The sequence below is a fragment of the Nymphalis io genome, chromosome 8 (assembly GCF_905147045.1).
Source record: "Nymphalis io chromosome 8, ilAglIoxx1.1, whole genome shotgun sequence".
NCBI classification, from domain to species: domain Eukaryota; kingdom Metazoa; phylum Arthropoda; class Insecta; order Lepidoptera; family Nymphalidae; genus Nymphalis; species Nymphalis io.
Genome location: NC_065895.1, coordinates 13,082,585 through 13,110,348, shown reverse-complemented (window position 1 = coordinate 13,110,348; position 27,764 = coordinate 13,082,585). Strand labels below are relative to the sequence as shown.

Here is a 27,764-nt window from a genome sequence, read left to right as displayed (position 1 = left end):
GAACGCAAGTATGCTGGTTGACGAACAGAGAGAAGCAACAATTATATTCGGGGCGGAGGAATATTATAAGAACGTAATTCTTCCCCTTTAAAGCACATTTGAATTATGAACACAATTACGCGTAATTATAACAGGTTTTGCATAATTTAATATTTTCAAAGAATGCCTCTTGCGGGTTCCCGTACAAAGCGTCACATCGAATAATCTTAGGTAATGAGTCCATTAAATGAATATTCATTATCTCGTTTTTTATAAGGTATAAATAATATAAATGAATGAAATCGACACAGTTCTTATTAAGGAGGCAATTTCATATTGTATAATTATATTATATGAACTTTATGATTTTCTTATTGTACATAAATACACAAAAAAAAACAAAGTTAAACGGCCTAATGGTTAGTACGTGTGAATCTTAACCTATAATCGTGTGTTCAAACCCGGGCAAGCACCACTGAATTTTCTTTTTTTTTATAGAATAGGAAAGAATATGAGCTACCTGATGGTAAGTGGTCACAAACGGCCATAAACTGGCATTGTAAGAAATGTTAACTGTCGCTTACATCACCAATGCGCCACCAACCTTGGGAACTAAGATGTTATGTCCCTTGTGAGAAAACATCGTGAGATTTTTACTGGTGGTAGGGCTTTGTGTAAGCTCTTCTGGGTAGGTACCACCCTCTCATCAGATATTCTACCGCAGTACTTAGTATTGTTATGTTCCGGTTTGAAGGGTGAATGAGCCGTTGTTATTACAGGCACAAGAGACATAACATCTTTCTTCTCAAGGTTGATGGCGCATTGAGATGTAAGCGATGGTTAACATTTCTTAAAATTAGAAAAAAAAACTATCATATTATACCTCATAAAGAAATATAATAATTTCAACTATTTAAGGCAAATATATAAGATATTAATAAATTATTCATAAGCTTTACATTGTATAAAATGATTTAAATTAAAAAAAATAAAAGTTCTAAAATATGTCCTAAGGTTAGAAGTTATATGAACTCCTTGCAGATGGTGCCACTCTAATTAAAGGTGGAATAGAATTATCATATTCGGAGATATAACTAGACTGGTTATTAGAAACTTAATTTGTGGAAACTCTTGGGCGTGAACGCGGAGTTTCCAGATGTCGCTATTTTTATATGATTTTAAATATGAAATATTTTGAGTTTAATTTGAAAATCATTTTACTTAAGCAATATTTTATTTACCTATATTTTATTTAATCTCCATCTCGTCCAAGTTCTTGATTAACTTAATCGCTAGATATTTTATTCGCTTACTTGTATAATAAGATAATTTCTAACAACACAAGGTTAACAGCAATTATGGTTTCCTTAAATACATATATATTAATATTATAAATGCGGAAGTTACTATGTCCGTCCGTCACGCTTTAAGGGCTGATACCACTGCACTGATTTTGATAAAAATTGGTATGAAGCTAGCTTGAACTCCAAGAAAAGACAATGCGTCTTTTTTATACTCAACACCGGCCCAACCCTCAACACGCGGGCGAAAACTAGTTATTTATATATAAATATATCGTCTATGGTTGCCTCGACTCGTTATAAATTACCGATTTTGTTACTAATAATGTCACAATTACTTCGGGACTTTCATTATTCATAAAAATATATTTACGCCTCTATAAGTCCCAGTATAACCCGTACATGCCAATTTATAAAGGCCATATACAATCCTGTTAAGGTCACGTGGGATCTATTCAGAATTGTTCAAAATGGGATTTTCTTTCATTATAAAGTAAATAACGCCGCCATGACGCCCTCGGCCAAAAGGAGCACGAGAAATATGCCAGATATATTATGCTCGGTTATAATTTATAAGCGGAAGCGAGATTATTCCAATATTTAGTGAATAATGAGCTCAGTTGTGAATGAAATATTTTAACAAAATTTAAAAAATAAAAGCATTATTTTACAGATAAAGTAAAACTCCAGGACAAGATGAAAAATTATCAGTTAAATATAATATAAGGACAATTTTCGCAAATTACCATATGTTCTTTCATTCTTCGACGCGTAAAACCTTAAAGATTTAAAAATTATACTTTTTTTTGTAAAATTGCTTAAATCAAACTGGGCAAAAACTTAGTCAGCTAATTGTCGAAATAAATTGATTTACGCACACACAAACATTGTGCTAAAAACGAAATTGTAGTAAATTCAGCTCACGATGCCACGCCCCGCTATTACAGCTTATAATGCAAGTTTGCGCTGTAGCGATTGGAAAAAAGTAGTTGGAGATTATGTATAAATCAAAAAAGGTAAATATTAATCATCCAAACAGGAATTTAAATTTCAATTAAACAAATATACTATAAGACAAAATATAAAAGCTTATGTTTCGTTCCACTTTCACCGAAAATTGCCGCAAGAAATATTATTTATTGGCGAAATTTGTTTACTACAAAAATTTCCGTTCGGCGCCGCATTGAGGAATGATAACCGGAACTCGTTATGATCTGCATTTTAATTCTTATACCGAGTTTACTTCACGGGCACAATTTAAAATATTTTTTTGAAAAGCTGGATTCCAATTTATTTACAATTAATAGCCTTTGCATTCGGGAATTATTGCGAATATTGATTTTAAGACCATAGTTGTGATGTAGCGTTATAGTAATAACTTTAAACGTATTATTTAAACCAGATTTTTACTATCAATAAATATATTTTTATTTATGTGGTTTATTAATTTAATGCCAGTAAGCCGGTGTAATAATAGGCATAGTGGAAATTGCATCTCAAGTCCTTTAGTGTGGAGTGGGTACCGCTGGTTTTCTAGTAGGTATCCCGGTGCTCTTAGCTCACTACACGCCAGAAAAACAATCGCAAACTTTAAGAAGCATATTAAAACTTAAATCTTTAATTTTTAATTTTCTCCTACTCTCATGACTTTTAATAACATTTTTGTCCTGCTCGTATCATGTTCTAGATATAAGAGGAAACTTAATTAGTATATAGAGCTTATTTTAATATTATAGATGTATGTAAGAATAAAATAAAAATGTAATACCCCCTTTCATATGGGAGAAATGCGTAATTAAGTTTATTACGTTTTCCTAATGGGAAAAAAAGGCATTGAAGATCAAGAATACATAATATTTGTAATACTGGCATTATGTATGACAGTGGAGGTGATCAGTAAAGCTATTCTCTCGAATAAACCCAAAACTTTTAAATCGTGAAATATCAGAAAATGATATACGACATTGACTATAATAATTATAACATTCAATTTCAGAAATGAAATGAATGAGAATGAGTTCTTAGAAGCACTGCATGTGGTTCTTGCTCTGTAATTATACTTTATAATACATAAAAAATATATTCCCTTAGTGCCAAGAGTGTCTTTCAGCAAACCATCAATAATATAGAACAAAAATATCATAGACTCATTAAGAACCATAAGGCAACCAACGGCTCTTTAAAAAAAATATTACCATTTTTATTCTTAAACAGTGTTATTAAAACTTCGGAGCGAACTCTCAACGGACTACGTTTCTAGCCTTAAAATAGCGAACAAAAACAACTAATGAAAGTTTGAAGTTTATCTTTACCAGCGTTCATATTAATTTGAAACGTCCGCTTTATCCCTCAAAACTTATTGATGGATTTTCAGCCACGATAAATTAGACCGTGTCACTTTGGGATAAAGTTGAGAATTAATCGCGTTGTATCGCTTCGGGGGTGTTCATTTATTCGGTTGCACGTCAGATGGCGCTATTAATGAGCACTGCATCCCGACGTCATGAGCGTAATCATTGGCAGCCATTGTTGTGTCCTTAGAACAGAGTACGGAAATGGAACACGATTATATGAAGAAGAATTTATTAGTGTTAGACATGTTAAATCAATTTGTCGAATAAAGAAAAAAAATTGTGAAACATATGTAAAATATTGGTTAAGCTACAGTTCTTCACCGAGATAGTTGTCTGTTATTCAATTCCTAAAAATAGAAATGGGAAATATATTTTTTTTAACAAAGACCAACGTTATCTTTCGACATATGCATTTTCATGCATCCGTTGATATCCACAACAGATCTTGCTTCGTACAGTTGTTTTCATACATATGTATTTTCAGCAAAAAGTCAGTCACATATCAGTTAGTAAGTACACCAGTACACGGAACACCCCTCCAATTTTGAGATCTATATTATGTAATTCGGTGACACTTAATGTCACTGAATTAGTAACATTATGTGTCTACTTAAATGCGAGAAAAAATCTTTTTCTCTAAATCACAACACAATACATATTCGAAATAGTTTCGTTCTGAAATCGAGTATATTTTTTATTAAATCGGATACAATATATGTAACAATATATGTAATTATAAAATCAATTTAATTAAATAAATAAGTGTTTCTAATACTGTTAATAAAAAACGTCGTATATTTTATCTTGTGATTCAACAACAATAAACGTTCCATGCATTTTTAATAAGAATTGAATATGGCTTATGCGAGAATAGGTTTTATATTGAGTCATAGTTCAAAATAGAGTGGGTAACACACATAACTATTTAAAAATATGTAATCATTTATAACATTTAATTATTAAAAAAATTACAATAATCCTTAATACAGGTTAAATATAAATATGTATATAAATTAAATTTATACAGGCTTCTATTTAAATCCGCCAATTAGAGAATAAGAACGAGATTGTAAAAAAACACACAACTTTTAATTTAATTTTCCTTATGAACTTTCTGATGCTGTCATCAACTGTTGTCAATGTCAACACAAAAATGGATCATATAGAAATATGAATCAAAACCAAAATATAACATACCTATAAAAATAAATGAAAATTATGAGTAGCCTGGTGGAATAGGTCCGAATGTTATTAAAAAAGCAGTAGTGGGAAATTTATAGTTACCTTCATACTCACTAGAATATTAATTTCTATGTTGTCTTCTGTTCTATGATCGTTTCGGATAACAAACACCGTACTTTACTACGTCTACAATATATCTAGTGAAGCAACTTGTATGATATATTAGACAAAGCAGTTTGTTACACTCATTCTAAATTTAACAAATAAGTATTAAAAATGATAAATACTGGCATGTTCATGGAAAATTTAGTTTCGTTTCCATAATATGAAAATGTTGAAAGATTTGCTCCTTTGTTTTTCTAGATACACGATAAATCTATTTTTCCGTTTGACATTGAACTTTCACATGTGATAGATTATATTTTTATATAATATACTAGTAATAGTTTTATATATATATTATATATAGCTAAATTCATTGAAATTCTGCACATGTGTATTCTACCATCTCGCATTGGAGCAGCGTGGTGGAATATGCTGCAGACCTTCTCCTCAAAAGTTAGAAGAGGCCTTAGCCCAGCAGTGGAACTTTAACAGGCTGTTACTGTAAATTGAAGATCAAATTTAAACCAATAATTTCACAGATTATTACATTGTATTATTATTACAGAATAATTATTTTGTAATACAAGGACGGAGAAAACTACTATATTTCAATTTACAACGCTCAATTTTCAATAATTTCCTTAATAGTTCAGTTGTGCCAAGTTCAAAATTGAGGAACGGATTACGTCACGCTATGACGTCATGAAGAAGATTGTTTGAAACAGTTAATAATAATCTCTTGACTATAAGTGTATGTATATGTGTGTGTCTGTTGCCGAAGTAATTTCTTCTGGGATATACAAATACAGGGTGACTAGTGTTCGACCGTGGCTTCAGTCCTTTTCTACACTCTTGACAAGATGTATATAAAATTTCATAATGATCGGTTTGGTAGTTACGACATGAAAGTTTATAATATTTTTTTTTTTTTACTATTAATATGCCAGCGTTTGACCGTTGACTTGCCTGATGTTACGCATCGACACGGTCTAAGATGTAGCACGCTTGCCTTTAAGAAACCTCTTTACTCTGGATTTGGAGACACCAACATTTTACCTAGCGGGAAATACGGACTCAGGCAAAGCATTCCAAAGTTTCGCAGTGCGAATGATGAATGCAGACTCAAAGCGCTTCGTACGTAGGCGGGGAATTTCCACTGTGTACCTATGGCGCCTTGGTTGCGTTTGCCTGGCCGTTCGATAGTAAAAAGGGGCTGGAGGAATCAGTTCATGTAATTCCTGAGCACATTCTCCGAAATGTATCCGATAGAAGACTGATTAGTGATAAGATTAGATCATAATATTAATAAGAATTAAGTGATAATTTTATTCGAATTAGAAATTAGTGTATTTGTAACATAATACGCAAAATTTGTGTTGAAATAAACGAATGAATGTGATGGAAAATCAATGGGCAGAAAATCAAAAAATATTTGTACACTCAATATTAAACTTACCTGATGCGCTATAGCGTAAATGCAAATATTTTTGGTCCATCCAGCTATTTTCGCAATTTTTTATACCTGAATTTCGACGATAAAAACAGCTCTCGACTCTCCCCTGAGAATGGAAATGCTTACACAGAATATATAATATCGTGATAAAAAATATTTTATAGCCATTTTACAATGACTTCCGACGTTTGAATAAATATATAAATTTCAAATTATTTCATAAACAGACAGAATTTGCTTATTTTTATAGTGCAAGTGTAGAGGCTTAAATATAAATGAAGGTAACGTTGTAAACTCAATGGAATGGACGGTTTAAATTAATTACGTTCCGCCTCAAAACATTGCAACATTCACTACTTAACAATATGCAAATAGAATTAACAAAATAATCGTTTTATGCTTGTCTCTTATAAGTATGGCGTTAAAAATTATTAAAAAAAATAACTAAACTCGTAGTCTGCGTCATTGAAACCAGTGTGATTGTAATGTATAATATGAAAATTAATATAATGTAAACGTAGGTAATTTCAACTAAATGTATTTATCAAATCAATACAATTTTTTTCTTTATTCTAGTAGACTCTTATAAGTATGTTACAATACTTATTTAAATATAATTCTCTCACCGATTTGCAATGTATTTCTATTAAGGAGACCCGGCAAGAAACTCATTTACTCTTAAGCAGTAAGTGGGCGGGCAGAAATGAGCAGACAGCCAACTAATAGCCAGTGGTCACCACCGCCCATAGACATTGGCGCCATAAGTAATATTAACCATCGCTTACATCACCAATGCGCCACCATCCTTGGGAACTAAGATGTTATGTCCCTTGTGCCTGTGGTTACAACTCACTCATCCTTCCAACCGGGACACAATACTACGAGATGCTATTTGGCAGTATAAAATGTGATAAGAAGGTGCTACCCACCCAAACGGGGTTGCACAAAGCAATATTAATTAAATACAATTAAAATATTGTTTGTCCTGTATGAATACCAGTGATAACTACATCTTATATTTCATTTCTTATACCTATGATACTGTGCAGTGTGGCGTTTTTAATTTTATAAACAAACACAATTTCGCTATGTATATATACCCTATTCTTTTAGACAAACTCAAAGCAAGAAAAACAAGAAGAATGAAAAATAAACTCCAAATTCCACGATAGTAAATATACATAAAGGGAGCCAATCGTATCTAATTTTGATGAATACCAAGTTATATGTTTTGATAAAGTAAGTTCTTCTAAAGTAACTAAAGAATCAAATAAACTGATAAAACAAAAAGATACGAAGGTAACTTTTGCTTTAAATTGTAACAAGTTACGAGATCTGCCAGTGAGGTTGCTCGTATTATTTTAAATCTTGTTCCGTTTGAAATAAGGGTTGCAATAAAATATAAGAAATAAATCATTTGACTACTTTATCTTAAAATATTTTAACACTATCACTTTACCCGTGGCTTCGCTCGCGTCATGATTCGGAATTGCTAAAAACTATTATATATATTTTATATATAAATACTTCCTTAATACTAACATACTGAGTAAAAGCAATGCAAGTTTTCATGGTGCTCATCTCAGTAGTTTGAAATGTGCGTGGATATGTCAATCAGTCAGTCAGTTATTCTTTTATATATATAATATTATTGAACTTTACTTAATGGTAGGGTGGTTTCCATCTGGGTAGGTACCACTCGTCACATAGTCTACACATTTACTGCTACTTTCTTACTATTTACATATTAATATTATTTTGGTGTTTATTTTCCCGGTTGAAAGTTAAGTGAGTCAGTTAACTACATGCCCATCTTAGAAACATTGGCTAGCAGAACCTTGACACTATGAGGGATGGTTAATATTTTTTAGACAATCTATAGTGACCTTTTTTTTTTCTTGCTGGAAAAACACATTTATGTGTTTCCCCCACATGAGGTGGGGGGGTATGTGGGACTCGCCGGCGCTGAAGGCGGCGGAATACTCACTGAAAAACCAGCGGTACCCACTCCATTATGTCGGGGGACGTCACGGGATCGCTTGCGCATACTACCGTGCCGTCCCGACAATCTATAGTGACCTTAAGTTCTAATAAACAAATATAATACAAAATTTTATGTAGTTCGATATTCACAACTAAAATTAAAACCCTTGCGTGTGAAATATATCAAAACAGCTTACTATAATTATGTCTATATTTAAGAGTAAGAAAATAAAATGTTTAAAAAAAAAATGTGTTTATAATTCATCTCGTACTTAACGGTGAAAGAAAACATCGTGAGGAAACCTGCATGTGTCTAATTTCATTGAAATTATGCCACGTGTGTATTCTACCAAAACGCATTGGAGCAGCGTGATGGAATAAGCTCCAAACCTTCTCCTCAAAAGGGAGAGGAGGCCTTAGCCCAGCAGTGGGACATTAACAGCCTGTTACTTTAAGAAAATAAAATTAAAATAACAACATATAATATTCATAAACTATTTAAAAACTTAATCAGACATTAAATGAAAAAATAAAAAAATTCTAGTCTCAAATTTCTTCAAATTAAATAGCAAATAATAGTTCGTAACTGTGTGTAACATACACACAAATATTATTGAATAATATGATATGATATGTTCGTTATGTATTTAACAATATAGTGATGCTTTTTATGTATAATAAATTGAATAAGGTTAAATTCAATGAATTTTGTTCCAGGCAACTGCTAGCGCCGAATCTGAAACAAACGCAATACCTAGCAAATGGTGCCGAGAGCGAAGTGAGAACGGTAAGTTATGATTTATAGACACTTTCGAATCCATGAAAACATAAAACTCCTTTTCCATTTAATGGTGATTCGAATAACAATGAAATAAATGTTTTAAAAGCGGTATTATAGACCATAGATGAAGACATTTATAAAGAATTATCTTCACTAAATCACTTTTTGAAAGCTAAATGTATTTGATTAAGATTCAAGTTGAGATAATATATGATTTAAGATGCGCATATTACTCTCTACGAATATTATAATATCAGAAATCCAATTCAAAATCAAATGCAAATAATTGCTACGTTATAGGAAACATAATAAATAAAAGTGCGACCGTGTATGTAGCGATGATATTTTTTCCACCTTTCTTTTTTTGTTTTGGAGTCAATTAAAAAGTAGCTTTTTACTTTGTTTTCGGTGTATATCATGCTTTGTTGAAACGAAGCGAAATTTTGGATTTCTCATTAGCTTTTGACTTCTACCGTCAAGTCCACTAGTAAAAATTGCACAGACGTCAGATTTATTTTCATAATCTCGGCCGTTTCGTTCTACTCTACTTAATCCGCAAATACGTTCTAATTATACCCTTTCACTGTCAAACAAGTTAAAACGAATGCAGGAAATATGACATCGCTCAATTTTATTTAAATCATGTTCTTAAGTACACTGGAGTTTCATTTTGAAACTTTTAATCGTTGGCAGAAAGCGGGAGAGAAGATTAAGTGGTACGAACGAAACGGTTCTCGTAAACTGCAGAGATGCGAGAAAACGTCACTAGTAAAATGGAACCGGTTCGCAGTTTGTTTTGCTTTATACGAGAAGTTCGGATCCTGTAGCAATTTAGACAAATTGAGCTTCAATTTGGTTAAGTGATTTCTGAAACTACGTACGTTTTATTGTTTTGAAAATTTCAACACTAACATATCTTATTTGAGTTATATTTTATGTGTGATACCACAGTTTCAATGCGATGATACTTTATGAAATTCTTTGGCTTTAGACTTTGGTACACAAATTTTACTACAAAACACATTTATCAATTTATTAATCAATTTGCAACTATTACATAGGACATTGAATTAGGATTTTGACTTCATACTATACATCAGTAAATCTGAAATCTAAAGTAGAATATGATACAATCCAGAAATTTTATTTATTTGCGATTTGTATTACATCCTAAAGCCGCTATAACCTAATGTCTAGAACACATAAATCTTAACCGAAGATTATGCGTACAATCCCAAGCAAACGACAATACAGGAAAGATATCAAGTTTGGTAAATAGATATTTAACATAAAAAGAAATCTATTTCTATTAATAGAATTACTACTATGATTACAACACAAATATCCCTTGGCACATCTCTGTATTATACGCAAATTGCTTTTAAGAGGTGGCAGAAGTTTCAATAAAAAAATAAAGTTGTTTGATAGTACGCATATTAGAAATAAGCGTAGGGCGTAATGCTCGAAACGTGCCGAGGGATCGCTTTGATCAACAGTTATATTATCAGTGTAAAAGTATATAACTTTTTATTATTTTTGCATCTATTTACTACATTAGACTTAAAGTTGATGCTTCGATATATTTTTTTTTATATAGAATAGATAGGTGGACGAGCATATAGACCACCTGATGTAAGTGGTCACCAACACCCATAGGCATTGGCATTTTGACATTGTAAGTAATGTTAACCATCGCATACATCGCCAATGCACCACCAACCTTGGGATCTAAGATGTTATGTCCCTTGTGCCTGTAATTACACTGGCTCACTCGCCCTTCAAACCGGAACACAACAATACCAAGTACTGTTGTCTTACGGTAGAATATCTGATGAGTGAGTGGTATCTACCCAGACGAGCTTGCACAAAGGCCTACCCACCAGTAAATGTTCATTATATACAAAAATGTTTATTATAAAGACTTATTTATGCCATGCCAGTTTGTTTTATGTTACAGAGCCCATTTTCAGTCAAAATTGTTTTGATGGGCAACGCGATTGAAAGTAAATTCAACTAATAACATAGCTTTTGTTAGTTTTTCATGAATACGTGTCATTTGGTTACATAAAAATGGAATCTTTATGTCAAGATGTTATAATTTTATTATAATCATATGGCAAAACTTCAGAAATAAAACTAATCTTACCTAAATTTTCATGGTGATAGGGTTTCTGCAAGTCTGGGTGAGTACCACCTGCTAATCAGTTATTCGCCTGGTAAAAAGTACTACTTAGTATTGTTGTATTTCAGGTTCAAATGCAAAAGATCCAGTATAATTACAGGCACAACATATATACACATATGTATTCTTTCACTAGTGTTATTGGGATATGTTTTTTTTATATAGATTAGGAAGAAGCATATGAGCCACATGATGGTAAGTGGTCACCAACGCCCATAGACATTGGCATTGTAAGACATGTTAACCATCGCTTTCATCACCAACGCGCCACCAACCTTGGGAACTAAGATGTTATATCCTTTGTGCCTGTAATTACATTCGTTAAATCACCCTTCAAATCGGAACACAACAACCATTGGAACCAAGTACTGCTGTTTTGCGGTAGAATATCTGATGAGTGGGTGGTACCTACCCAAACGAGCTTGAACAAAGCTCTACCACCAGTAAAATTAAAACTTACTATCATCATCATTATCTGAGGCGTAACAGGCGCGGGTGGGCATTAGCCTGGTCCAGTAAAACTCTCCAGTACGATCTATTCTTGGCTTTCCTTCTCCAAATTTTTACCCTTAAGATCTTGATTTCCTGTTCGACGCCATCTAACCATCTGAGCTTGGGCCTGCCTCTACTTCTCCGACTCTCAGGTCGGCCTTCCCGTATCGGGTAGTCTATTTGCCAGTCTGGCTACCTATAAATTAAAATCAAACCCATGCTATTTATACTAGGATAGAATATTTTCTGTAACATATATTTTACAACCACGGATGCAGTTTCCTAATGGAGTATATAACAAATCCTACATCTGTCTGTTGACAGCAAATTTTCAACAAGAAAAGAATTTTATGTTCAAAGGAAAATCATAAATATGTAAGTCTTTTTAATATTTCAAAGGAATATGGATATCTTACCTTACGTATATAGAAATGAATTTTAAAATATCAACGTATCAGAAGAATCCTTTACTTAAATGATTTACATATATATTATTTACTATATATATATATACTATATATATAATATATATATATATATATATATATATATATATATATACATATAGTAAATAAATGTTCGTACTATGAAAGGTTCTAGTATAGATTCGATATTGGAGATTTGTCAAATGAAACCATCTTTATGTCAAAGCTCTTGTAATGCGGCAAGGATCGCTTGCAAGGACGCCTTGATTATATCTTCCTTCGCAAAGGATGCGAATCACTCGCTTAGTGTATTGATTTTTCTATGCAATTTAGTGTTGGATAAAATAAAGGTTTAAAGTTAAAATAATTTGGAATGATGGTGTTCTCCTGAACGATGTTTGAATTCTTCTTAAATTTTTCGACCGAAATACCCAATAATTTTTATCCGTCTCTGCCTGGGATTTGAACTTAGGGCCGCGGAATCTCCGGCCTTATACCTTGCCACTATACCAACAAGGCAGTCATATCTCCAGTCGAGTTTTAAATAACTCATAAATGTTCACTTCATTCTTCCTTAAATAATGTTTAATGTTTTCGAAAATTCAAACACCAAAATGCGTAATATTCTTATTGATTTGTTTATAAACCACAGCTTAATAAGCAAAGCAATAAATATCACAATAGCAAAATTGAGTTTGTTTATTTGTTACTGTCATCATCAAAATGCATACATGTCGACAATAGAACATAGGGGACTAATAACTCCCACAGTATAGAATAAATTAGTCCATAGGCAATGAGAAATTGTGAACAATCCACAATGTCGTAAGTTAAAAAGCAAACTACAAACGCACATCGATAACACATAAATTATATTTCAAGTAAAATAACTTTAAACAATTGACTTTCGAACAATTTATTAATAAGTTTAAAATACATAATGGATCCTTTCAATGATTTGAAGTTAGCTATTTTAAACTTCGAAACGCCTTTGATAGATATCTATCCAATATTACTAAAGCAAATTAAATTATCTTTACATCCAAAAAGTTATATATTTGATAAAAACCTGTCTGATCAAATGATTTTCATTTTTGGTAAGTTATCGGAAAACAATTAAGTTTACTCAATCGCTTAATCTTGGTTCTCGGGGTTCGGGAAATTCTTGAAAGATAATCAAAATTCGTCTCAGTTACTGACAGTTTGAAAGACTGATAAACTCGACGACATATTCCAATCTTTACTTTAGATTTTTTAACTAAGAACAATAGATCTGTCACAAATGCTATCGCTTTATCGATTAGATATTTCTCGTTTATATAATGGTTTCATTTGCCATCAGACCGTATATAGAGGAGAAGATCTGATCGTAAATGGCCACTTTTCAAACCGGAACACAACAATATCAAGTACTGTTGTTTTGTGGTAGAATATCTGATGAGTGGGTGGTACCTACCCAGACGAGTTTGCACAAAGCCCTACCACCAGTGTACTACATTCAATATCTATCTAACAAGGAACCCTTTTTCTAAGACAATCTTTTTAGTTTCCTTATAAATCACATGTACAAATTCAACTTATTTAACAAATAAAACACAGATTATACTCAAATAGATTAATTTAAATTAAAACAAAACGCACCGATGTTACAACACGCCCCTAACTCCCACTTGACATAAAACGATCTCCAGTAATAAAACAATCCGTCCTTCCATGAGTGGTCCTCGACTATGAAAAACAGTCACTACTTGCCAGTTGGTGCGAAAAATAAAATTATTACCCACGAGGGTAGTTTGTTAGATACCAAGTTGAAAAATGTGGTTTTTTACAACGATTCGTAAACTTACTGACTTTTATTTATAAATATTGTAATTTATAAAGAAATAAGTGAAATGAAACAAGTTTATATATTGAATAAGAAAGAAAATTCTCTGTTCTATTATATTAATGTGATACGTATCAAAGAAAACCTCAATTTAAAAGATAAAAAAAAATCTACTAGCAACCCGTCCCGGCTTCGCACGGGTTGAATAACTTATATAAAACGTTTATATTGAATGACAAAAATACAAAGAAAATACTGGTTATTCTGTGAACGGAATCATCATTATCGAATGAATAGTTTAGAAACGCGTATAAAATAAAAACCATTCATTTTTATATTATTTATTACAATAACAGCAATATTGGTGTTTTAAAATATATAGCGGTGTCGAAAAATCTATATGATATCAGATGTGTTCGGTAGTACATCATAAATTCGATAAATATCTCGGCTCCGATACGGAATCGATACAAGCATGGAGTCTGGGGAAAGTTTAATTAAAGCCAGCCCAGCACAAAGTCGAAGCGGTCGTAATTACATATATTTGGTTTTAACCACGGTTCGTTTGTCAAAAATAAAAAGGGCCTGACGTTCATTGAGCCGTCGCACGCTTTGCCTGTATTATGTTTACGTAAATATTTAATTAATTACAGTTTTTTTATATTACTGAGGTTAATGATATTTCATTACGAGATTCATTCATATCGCTTCTTGTAAAGTATTAATAAGTGTACCACAACTCTTGGTGTCCTTTGTTTATTTTTAACAATGCCTGTTTTTAATACGACATCTACATCGAAATCTGCGATTTTCACATCTTCATTTCACACTTCTTATAGCGTTGGATTAATTCATAATAAATAAAAGATTATTATTGAATAATAGTGTATTATAAAAAATCCTACTACGAAACGATTTGCTTCCTCGTTACTGATACGCACTGACGCATTCCCCACCACCTACAATATGGGTACCTTCAAGTCAAGAGTGAATAAGCATCTTCTAGGCGCGCTCCACCTTAGACTGTATCATCACTTTCCATCAGGAGTGAGAACAGTCAAGCGCTAGCTTATATATTTAATCAATATACATATTTATTAGTTTAGCTACTATGTGAGAATGGATAAATAGATCTTTGTTACTGTTTCACACTGGATACCACTGGATATGAATGTTGTTTGGAATAGAGATGGCTTATATCCTGATTTAACTTAAGCTATCTAACACCTGGCCCCACACCCTCTACGCGGGCGGAAGCTAGTAATTTATAAGCAAGCATTAGCTGTTACAATTATTCTGTCAAATAAAACCAACGATATTATTATTATTAATTAATATATTAATGAACATAATGAAATTAGGTACACGGTTTCGATAAAATGGTATGGTAGATTTAAATTTAGGAAAAAATAATAAGTTCTAAACTAAGTACGATCCCAAATGTTATCTCTGATAAACTAATGATTTTAAATAAAAATAAATTGGAATTAGGATTAATAACACGTTACTTATAGGAGCACATAATTATGAGTTGTTTAGTTATTTAGCTCTTTCTGGCATCATTGATGTGTAATTCATAAGGAGAAGAAAGCATTGTTCAACTGATCACCTGCAAAACAACCATTATAGGTTATGTTGTTTTATATATCATATGCATTTTCATCCAATTGAAATTTGCATCTTATAATTAACCTTCACAAATTATCTCCCGCGAAGATTCCTTTCGAAAAGTTCACATGAACAAATTTTAATAAAAATTAAATCATTAATTTCATCTCAAAACCGTAACTAATGCCCAATTTATAATATTAGTATGGGATAGCTTATCAGTTCACAGAACTACGTCTGAACATCAGGTTCGTGATAGACAAAAGCAAATCGAAGCTTTGATGGAAGAACGTAAGTCCATTGTGCAGTATCTCTCGATGGAACTTGGGAATTTGATCGGTTACTCCTTAGTACCGAGTACTGCTTTAGTAATTCTCTGAATCGAATACTGAATAGTGCACACGGAGAGCAAATTTGAACTTAAATTTGGTAGATATTCTGATATATATAATTCATATATCGTTGATTTGTATAGGTTTTAACTATGAATATTATTCAACAATACTAATGATCTTTGATAATTTGCGTGGAATTAATTTTATAATACATATCATAGATGGAATTTGAATTGGATTTTTTTTTGTATTATGATGATATTTTTTTAGGAAACCGTTAATGAAATCATCATTGCCATATTTACAAAAGTAACAGCCTATCAATGTCTCACTGCTGGGCTAGGACATAAACATTTATTTCTTAATGATTACTATTAAATTTTCTATAATTTGAATAACTCCATTATCAAGAACACTGTTTTCAAATGAGTCAATTAAATAACAAAATTTAAATCTATATATTCATTATTCAAGCAGCTTTTTCTTATTCTTAAATCAAATTTTATACTTATAATAAAATATAAAATATATTATAGACAATAAATGTTCTCCTTGACACCGTATTAGAAACTCAATTCTAATGCAGTAAGAGAAAATATGCTGATTCAGTACAAAATTCCCTAAATAACGTCGGAAAAATCAAGCCCTAGACATACCGTGAACTATCGTCAATTTCCGTATGAATTTCCCGACAAGGGATTAACAGCAGGCGGAGCGTGAGGAATGGACGAATTCTGTAGCTTTGCAAACACTGTGATAAGTTTGGGCCCTCGTCGTAAAGATACCCAGAGCGTCTGTCGCGTGGCAAGAAAGAACCTTCACTTGGAATTTATGGAGGAATAAAATTTTTGATCTATTTTCTGGACTTTAAGAAATGTCAAAAAAATATATTCTAAAAATCCATCCATTATAGTTAACACATGGTGATTAACAAACACGGTAAACAAAAATAAATGATGTGCTTTTGTTCGTTATTTTCTTTATAAATTAATATAAAATATAATGAGACATTTTTTTACAATATTTATATTAATCTGCCACAGGACAATCTTTTAGAAGGCGTGTTTTTGATATAAATTTGTAATGTGTATTTTGTTTTTTTTATTTTATTTTTGTATATTACAAAAATAACTGTACATAGTTTACATCAAATATTATTCAATAAAAATTTATAAGTGATCTTAAGTATATTAATCTTGAAGTCGCAACATGTATTGCTTTTATATAACACAAAAGTTCAATGAATATTACTTACAAATTCACAGGTTATAATATGTAATATGTTTAGTTTGTAAATAACATTCTATTAAACTAAAGAGGGAACTCTAAATAAAATTTACTAAAGGAAAACTATAAACCATTCATGAGGCTACGAGTATAGCAGATTTAGTAATAGAATTTTAAAATTCTGAAATCTAAAGATTTGAAAATTCATACAAGACATTTACGTAAAAGAGTTAGTTGTCGAAACGCTAAACATCTTTTCATTGACGTAAAGAAGACGAGATCGAAATAAATTGCTTCGAATCTCCTCCCAGGGACGAAGGGGGATTTGGGGAGGGGATTCAAATTGGATTGAAGGAAATTTAGATTAGATTGAATTTTCTTGCCACCTTGTTTAATTTAGTAAGGGTGGCGCCCGATCGTGTATGAGCAAAACATTCGATGCCCAGATTTTTCGTTTTTTTTTTAAAGTAATAGTTAGCTTCGTTTGGAAATAATTGAAAATTTAATGGAACAATTTTGAGGTAAACGTCCGCTAGGTGTTAGCTCCGAGCGTGACTGTAATTAAATTTCGACTACGCATTTTTTTAAATTTTCAAGTATTTTTTTGAAATGTTTTAATTTTTTTTTAGTTCTTATTTTTTTTTAATATATGTAGAATATATTAATAAGATAAATTAACCGATACTCGGATTCCATTTTATTATTGATGAAAAAATTGAAAGAAAATGCTCATTAAAATATGTTTCTCAATTTAAAATAATTGCAACCTCTAATAAATTAAAATTTTATATTTTTGTAAATCTAATAAAATTGTATGAATGTTTCATTATTAAAAAATATAAATACAAAAAATTGCGTAATATTAAATTTTAAAATAAAAATAAAACCTAAAACAAATAAACAAAACTTCACTCGAAACAAGTATTACAAAAGATTATTGTGACATTTTGTTTTTTATTCGCATTTCGCAATTACACTGGCCGCTGTTATCTGAAGCGAAGATGAATCAAGGGGTCATAGTCTCATTTTTCACGCTCAGAACGTTGCGAGATGTTGAGGAATTGTTGAAAATTGTGAAAAATGATATTTAATTATCCAACGGTTTTAAAACGTCTTTATAACACGATTTTAATTCATAAAACATATTTTGTTTGTAATCATTGCGAGTGTCTGTAGATTGTATTGCGCCTTTTTTTGGATAAAGTGAAAACATATTCTAATAAACTTAACAAATTGCGTATATATGGATATTTATTCTCCAATAGATCTAATGAAAATGATTTTGTGTGGTACAAGCTATTTTTTCTTAGAATGACTAAGTCTATATAAGATAGTCTATCATATTGCAGGAGTTAATGAATAGACTGCACTTGTGTTCGCCCAGAAACGTGTAGTATTAGCCTACGCAGTTGGCCCAAAGATACTAATTTTTGGGCCCCCATGACTGAAATCGGCTAGAGGACCCATAAACGAGCATATATTGAATAAAACAGGCATATTTAATACAAATTTGCAAAAGCCGCAAGGCAAAGCTAGTACATATAAATATACTAGAACCAAGCAGCATAGAATATTAATATTTGGTTGTAAAATATTTGGCGAGTACTCAGGCAGACTCACACATATTTATATTTAAATTATATAATTTGAGTTCACAAACCCAAGCACATTCACGAACTCAAACAACTTGAATATACAAACGCAGATTATATAGATACCTAACTAAGATTTTATGCAGAAAATTCGATAAACATCATTTTTAATATCTTTAAAAGGTAAAGAAAAGTATCGATAGCACAAAACGACTCAAAAATTTTCAAACATCGTAATAAGTAAAATAATATACAAATAAAATTAATCTTCAGAAGATCCTTAGCAGCAAATAAAGATCACAAGAGTATTAAAAAGTCCTCTCATTCCAGCGTTTTCTTTTTCACGACGAGTTTGTCTACAAATTAATTTCTTAAAAACTAAAAAACAGATGATTTTGAAAATTCTGAAGCGCATAAATCTTCATCAAATCCTTCGCTTTCGTTTATAGAATGGAAATTATTCGTAGCTGCTTCGTAATATTATTCTTTGTAAGCATATTTTTTTAATTAAAAATACTGTTTTAATTCCTAGTTTTAAGTTATGCAAATGTTGCAACTTACTAGGGATATTGGTGAACCCATATTTTGTTCCTGTATTGTATGAAATATACAATATTAATACAAATTACAGCACAATTTATTGTTTAATGTTTCATACATTTCTATATTGCTATTTTTAGTGCTTCCTGTATGCACATATAATATGATAATTTATCTTCTTATATAAAATTCATATATTAATGCATTTATGCCTTTATGTATACTAAGTTAGTAATAGTAAATTAATAAATAAATAAAAAATAAAACTGAAATATACGTTGATTAAAGATAATATAAAAAGTTTTACTCGTAATCGAATTGTAATAAAATCGGTCTAGCTGAAAACTATAAGAAGATAGTAATAATTATTGATATAATTATTTTTATTATATTTTTTAAAAGGAGAAAAAACAATCTCAAAACTTAACATAACAAGCTTTTGCAAAATACGTATTTGCATTGTATGGTGGTAGGGCTTTGTGCAAGCTCGTCTGGGTAGGTACCACCCACTCATCAGATATTCTACCGCAAAACAGCAGTACTTGGTATTGTGGTGTTCCGGCTTGAAAGGTGAGTGAACCAGTATTACAGGCGCATTAATTACAGGCACAAGGGACATAACATCTTAGTTCCCAAAGTTGGTTGCGCATTCGCGATGTAAGCGACGGTAACATTTATTACAACCCAATGTCTATGGACGTTGGTGAACACTTACCATCAGGTGGCCTATATGCTCGTCCACCTACTTATACTATAAATCAAAAAAATTTATAACAACACCCGAAACTAGTACAACTGCTACGCAACTACAGAATTAACTTATTGATAAGCATGTGAATGGCTTATATTTCATACAGTTATAATTTACTATTAGGTGACTTATTTGCTTACCAATTATGTTTTAAAATACGAGGTCAAATAACCTATATATTATTTAAAAAACTATAAAACATTTATTTGGCGGACAAAAATCACCGCTTAGTTTCGTACGCCGCCAATCTATGTTTGGTGATGATCACTTACCATCAAGTATCCCATATGTTCATCCTACCTGTATTTTACATCCAATATAAATAACGCTACAATCGTGCTAACCAAATGAGCAGATGTTTACGATCCTCCAGTCGTCTCCCTCCGTCACAAAACAAACGGAACGCGATTACTGTTCAGATGTCACGTTTTTAATTATGTCGTGTTTGCTTCCAATCAAGCGAATGCTTGAATTAAAGGAATTACCAAGATCGCATCCAATGTCGTGTACTAGCTTACTATTTATTTAAGGTATAACAACTATTTATGTCAGATATCACTCGGATAACGAGGGACAAAATTGTGAGAGTTTTTAATATTATAATTCTAAAAATATTGTTAACCATAGAAGCTTTGTTAATATTTAATTAAATTTAAACGAATATTGATAAACAACCGAAGATAACGGCAAGTGTAATTAGCAGGGTTATCTTCAAAGTACAAAGTATTATTTCTATCAATAAATAAAAATAATTCTGGTATTTTACACCGCCAGACAATAATATTTTATACTCTTATATAACAGCTTCGCTTCTATGGTGTGTAGTGCATCGACTGGTTAATATTTCTTAAATTGACAATTTCTATAGGCGGTGATGGCCACTAAGCGTATACCATTTGGTAGTCTGCCTAATTATTTAAAAAAATATATTTATAAAAAGAATGCCTTTTTTTAAATAATTATGTAACTTTGGTAATGTATCAAAAACCTTACAAAAAAAATTAAAAATACTCGACCAATTATGGTTGTTAATTACCTTGGTCCTTGCGTTTACAAGTTTTAGTAGTAAAATGATAAATATCCAGATATCAGCTGTATCATTGTATTGATAAATACGTATTAGATAGGTAAGTGTTATCCTAAATTACATTAAAAAAGTAAACGCAAAGCAACACGCCACACTGCGCAAGTCTGTTTTCGGACCAGTTCGCAACTTTAACTTAAATTAATGACAAGACGTCGACTAATATTATGAAAATCGTTACATTTTTTTGTAAAGGTGTCGCTTATTTACAAAGTTCCAGAAACCTTCAATTATACTCTGGTAGATAATTTATAAACCTGTGTACCTTAACAATATAAAAAAATATTAGAGCTTAAAAACTATTTGTTATATTTAGAAAAAATAATACCAATTCGCCATAACCATTTTATTCCCAAACTGACACATTCAAAAATGTCAAATATACTATTAATGACTTATGTCAAATATACCATTAATTATTACCTGCCAGTACCGGCAATATCAACATACATTACACCTCCCTTCTTAAATTACCATTACAATTAGGAATATATCAACTAAACTTACAACCAACTATATACATATTAAGAAAACAAATAACAACACATCACATGACTTCAAAAACATAACACAAAGAACAATCTTCTATAAAATCTTAAATACTATTTTGGGTATCTTACAATTGGAACGCATTTCCGTTTTGGTCTACCTGTGGAGCTAGCTATATTTGGACAGGGTGCTGTACTGTCGTTATTACTACCACCAATTACGTTTAACCCGCCATCTCCTACTGGTCGTGATATCGTGACAGCATTCTCACCCTCAACCACATTACACTCTTTGTTCGGACTAGGAAAATAGAAATTTGGTGTTCTTTTTTTGATCTGGTCAACGTGTCTTTTTAATAGCTGACCTTTTCCATTGTCAACTATATATTGCTGCAATCCTTCACTACGGATTATAGTAGCTTTACACCATTTATCAGGCCCGCTATACAGCCTCATCCATACTGCCTCCCCATTTTTAAATTTACGTGAAGTTCTACCAGTTAGCTTTACCTGATTGTCATGTCCTATCCGAACTTTATTCTCACATAATCCATCGCTACGCATTAAATCTAGCCTAGATCGTAACGAGTGTCTTAGCCGGAGCAAAGCAAAGCATAGCCGGACTCTCACTTGTAGTATTGTGAATACTATTCCGATACGCTAATAAAAAGGTTTGTAATGCTAAATCTAAATCAACCTTATCTCGTTGCGCTTTTTTAATAGCACGCTTACATAATTTCACAGCACTTTCCACAGCTCCATTCGAAGATGGGTGATAAATCGGCTTAAATATAAAATATAAAATAATTGCTTAATACCACTTTTAATTAAAAATTGTTTAAACTCTAAACTAGTAAAAGGAGGACCCTGATCTGAAACTAACTCCTTTGGTAAACCGAATCTTGCAAAGGTTGAGGTTAAAACTTTTATTAAAACTGATGCGTTCGTTGTTGTTATTCTAAAAATTTCAATCCATTTCGTAGTCGAATCGATAATGACCAAAAATATACTTCCATTTATTGGTCCTAGGAAATCTATGTGAATTCGACTCCAAGGCTCTGAGCAGTGCGGCCACGGATGTGGTGGAGATCGTGGTGGCGCAGCGGACTCTATAGCACAGGTTTCGCACCGTTTGCACAAATTTTATACATCTGTGTCTATGTTCGGCCACCAGACATAACTCCTAGCTAAAGACTTTGTTTTAACTATCCCCATATGACTAGCATGAAGTTGCTTTAAAACGATTTCCTGGAGTATTTGTGGTACAACAATACGATATCCCCACATAATACAACCACGTTCGCAATAAAGTTCATTAGGTTTATAAAACTTCTTCTGATGGGCAAACCTTGGGCCATCCCGACTGAATGTATAGTAATATCAATCAATACCTTGTCTATACAAGTTGCTGATTTTATTTGATCATTTGTCACTGGCTAATTTTTTTCTATAAAATTAATATAACTAATTTTTTTTGGGTCATCTAACTTTGAATTAATGGGAGCAAGCCTTGATAAGGCATCTGCACAATTTTTTACTGACGATACATATTCAATATCATAAGTGTATCCGGATAAGAGTACAGCCCACCTTTGAAGGCGTGTGCCTGCCATAACTGGGATACCTGACTTACTACCAAATATAAACGTTTATGGTTTGTGATCAGTTCTCAATATAAACTTTCTACCATACAGATACTGATGAAATTTTCTAACACCGTAGACTATTGAGAGCGCTTCTTGATCAATTTGAGCATACGATCGTTCTGCAAGCGTAAGCGAACGTGATGCATAAATAATGGGTCTTTCACCTTGTGGCGTTATATGAGATATAATCGCACCTACCCCAACGCTAAAGGCAAGTTCGGCGAGTAGTGTACCAGCACGTCACAAGAGCTTAATTTATTTTTTATTTCATTAAAAGAATTTTCACATTCTTCATTCCAACAAAATTTAGTACCTGATTTTAATAGATTATATAACGGAGCTAAAATAGTGCTTACATTTTTAATAAATTTTGAATAATACATGACCATTCCTACAAAGGCTTTCAATTCTGAAATATTTGTCGGTGCTCGAGTATTTACAATGGCTTTGACTTTACTTGGGCACGTATGAACCCCGTCTTTGCTTATTATAAAGCCTAAATATGAAACGGTCTCTGAAAAAAAACTACACTTATCTCTATTTAACCGTAAATCGTGCGATTGTAATCTATTGAAAACGTTATTTAAATTTTCGATATGGGACTTACTATCTTTTCCTGTTATTATTATATCGTCAAGAAATACTCCTACGTGTGGCAATTCAACAAATAATTGTTCCAGTCGTCTTTGGTATATACCCGGGCTAGACGCTAATCTATACACTAATCGATTATATCGAAACAATCTTTTATGTGTATTTATTACTGTATATTTTTTTGTTTCGTCGAGTTCAAATTGTGCATAGGCTTGACAAAGATCAATTTCACTAAAGCGTTCACCACCATGTAGCTTAACTAGCAAATCTTCGACTCTAGGTAACGGATAACGATCAATATTATTTATTTTGTTTAAGGTTACTTTATAGTCTGCACAAATTCTTATGCTTCCGTACTGACCACTGGTACAATTGGCGTTGCCCAGTCCGAACGTTCGACGGGGATGAGTACACCGTCACGTACCAATTGTTCGAGAGCTCGCTCGACAGGTTCGCGAAGTGCATACGCAAGCGGTCGTGCACGCATAAATATCGGTTGTGCTCCCTTCTGCAGATGGATACTAACAGATCTGCCCGTAAACCGTCCCAAACCTTCCTTAAAGACTTCACAATATCTGGAAATAAATTAAACTCCTTAACATTATTGATGTTATTATAACATGACATGAGAGGTAACTGAACACCCAATTCAAAAATCCATTGTCTACCTAATAACATCGTTTTACCATTCTTAATTACATATAAATCTAAAAATTTACTTTTATTTTGGTATGATACAAGAGGGCGTATTATTCCTATCGGTCGTACTAATTCACCAGTATAATATCTTAAGGTTAAGTTACATGTTTTTATTTTTTTTATTTTTTTTTTAAAGAATAGGAAGGCGGACGAGTATATGGGCCACCTGATGGTAAGTGGTCACCAACGCTCTTAGACATTGGCATTGTAAGAAATGTCAACCATCGCTTACATATCCAATGCGCCACCAACCTTGGGAACTAAGATTTTATGTCCCTTGTGCCTGTAATTACACTGGCTCACTCACCCTTCAAACCGGAACACAACAATATCAAGTATTGCTGTTTTGCGGTAGAATATCTGATGAGTGGGTGGTACCTACCCAGACGAGCTTGCACAAAGCCCTACCACCAGTAAAATTTGTAAATTTTTAAATTCTTTAACATACATTTCATGACTTATACAAGAAATTGCGCTACCTGTATCACACTTCATACTAAAAGATCGTCCATTCATATTAATTGATATCAAAAATGGTTTACATTGCTCTAAGGCCAATTGATTAAAGTCAATTTTTACCTCATCACTATTGTTAATACTGCTTCCTTCTGCATCTTCAAGACTATCAACAATATTGTATTGGCCTGTCATATTTGGACAGACTCTACGAATATTACCTCGACGATTACAGACCCGACAGACATAACGTATAAACTGACACGTCTTGGAGTCATGTGAGCCCTCGCAGGTATTACATGCGCTAGGCATTGACTTTTCCCTGCGACATTTAATCTTATCTTCTAAACTATTATTTGGCTTATTCCGGCGAATCGTATTATCCACTCTACCCTGCTAATACTTTGTACGCCACATACCACTGCTTTTGTCTCGCCATGCTCCCGCCGTGGCCTGGCATGCAACCGTACTATTGTTTGAATTTCCTATTCGACTGTCAACTGCCGCTGCATTTCTCTCAGCCGCCTCCATGTTAACTGCCAGTTGATAAGCTTTCTTAAAATCTAAGTGCTCTTCAGCGAATATTCGCTGAAGAATGACATCACTACTTAAGCCACATACTAATTGATCACGAAGACTTTCTTTTAGCCAACTACCAAACTCACATGTTTTTGACATCTTCTTCAATTCTGCTGTATACTCTGATATACTCTCACCATTAATTTGAATTCGCTGACGAAACTTAAAGCGTTCTGCTAAAATGCTTGACTTAGGTTGCAAATGTTTTCCCAAAATTTCTATTAATTGTTTAAAAGATTTTAAACTGGGTTTATCAGGTGTACATAAGCTTACTAATTATTCGTAACATTCAGACTGTAATCAATGTTGGGACATATAATTCATTGGGTATTCTATTGACAATTAGATATTGCTCCAAACGTTCAACGTATCAATACCAATCATCTGAATTTACTCGAAATTCAATTGACCTTCGATTAATTATTAAAAACTCACACGCATTTGTGAGTCTTAAACCACTTCGTCGCCACTGTTATATTTAGAAAAAATAATAACAATTAGCCATAACCATTCTATTCCCAAACTGACACATTCTAAACTTATGTCAAATATACTATTAATTATTACCTGCCAGTATCGGCAATATCAACATACATTACACTATTAAAGTTTATTTTGTCAGTAACAGCCTGTTAATGTCCCACTGCTGGGCTAAGGCGTCCTGTCACTTTTGAAGAGAAGGTTTGGAGCTTTTTCCACCACGCTACTCCAATGCTAATTGGTCGAATACACAAGTAGCAGAAATTCAATGAAATTTAGACACATGCAGGTTTCCTCAAGATGTTTTCCTTCACCGTCAAGCACGAGATGAATTATAAACACAAATTAAGCACATAAAAATTCAGCGGTGCTTGACCGGGTTTGAACCCACGATCATCGGTTAAAATTCACGCGTTCTAACCACTAGGCCATCTCGGTCTCTCGGAAGTTTATTTTGACTTTAATTTTTTTTTATTACAAGTAATAAACCAGAGACTTTAACTAAATACCTTCAAATGTCTGTTTATTCTCTCCGAGAGAATTTGAATTTGAAGTTTAAATCAAGTATATTTACATACTTTATTCCGTCTATCAAAGTTTTCATCACGATATTCTCATTTCTACATATCGAAATAAACACAGAATCGCTTGAAATTTTTTATCCCACGTGACACGTGGACTCTAGACTCAGAATATAAACAGTTTTTAATGAAAATAATTGAGAAAAGTGAAATCAAATATCAAAATTGATTGTACCGTTCGTAAATTGGCACTAAACTTCACTTCAGCGACGTGTACTGATTGGACACGATATTTTTTATTTAATTTATAAACAGATAACGGAAGTAATTTAATCAGCCATCGCGATTTATTGCTTCATGAAGAGGATTTTTTTTAATGACAAAGAAATATTACAGAGCAATGAAATTTGCTGAAATTCTCTTATAAGATTCATTAATTTCTTTGAAGAATTCATTTCTGAATTTCCAAACGGTTGGATGATAACATTTTTAATTTTAATAATAAATTGGTTTTAGAATTGGTTTTATTAAACCATAATATATACATGTTTATTGTTAGCATTACACTCTTTGTGTACTATTTTAATTTCGTTGAAAGTATTTTACTTCATAAAAGAAATTTCAAATACAAAAAGAAATATTTCAAAATTAAAAACTGTTTAAATTTCACCTTAACTGGTTTTCACGACCAGAATATCTTATCACAAAAATAATTATATCATTTAAATTCATGTTGAACTGTTTTCTATGTACAGTGGATATTTGTAACTAACTTCGTAAAGAATGTTTGTTTTCAATTAACTTCTAGTATTAATGCAATTACAATGCAGGGACTTGTAACAACATTTAAACGTTAATTTTAATTTTTAACTAACTAAGAAATATTACAAATTTATATTCGGAAAATACTAATTGAACGATTCGAAAATGTTTATTATACTTAATTCAATTTAAACTTGAATTATAATCACATTAAAAAAGTCAGTCTTCCTTAAACTAGGTAGAGCTTTGTACAAGCTCGTCTGGGTAGGTACCACCCACTCATCAGATATTCTACCGGAAAACAGCAGTACTAGGTATTGTTGTATTCCGGTTTGAAGGG

General features: G+C 32.2%; 1 protein-coding gene across 11 annotated transcripts in view; it reads left to right on the top strand.

Annotated features, from left to right (window-relative positions):
- The window catches only part of LOC126769939 (disintegrin and metalloproteinase domain-containing protein 23), a 533,325-nt gene that overhangs the window by 404,523 nt on the left and 101,038 nt on the right, over positions 1 to 27,764 (top strand). For all 11 annotated transcript variants that reach the window (XM_050488959.1, XM_050488967.1, XM_050488957.1 and 8 more), the window contains one exon: positions 9,075 to 9,144. In XM_050488959.1, coding sequence (XP_050344916.1) covers positions 9,075 to 9,144 — 70 coding nt within the window. The remainder of the gene's footprint in view (positions 1 to 9,074; positions 9,145 to 27,764) is intronic.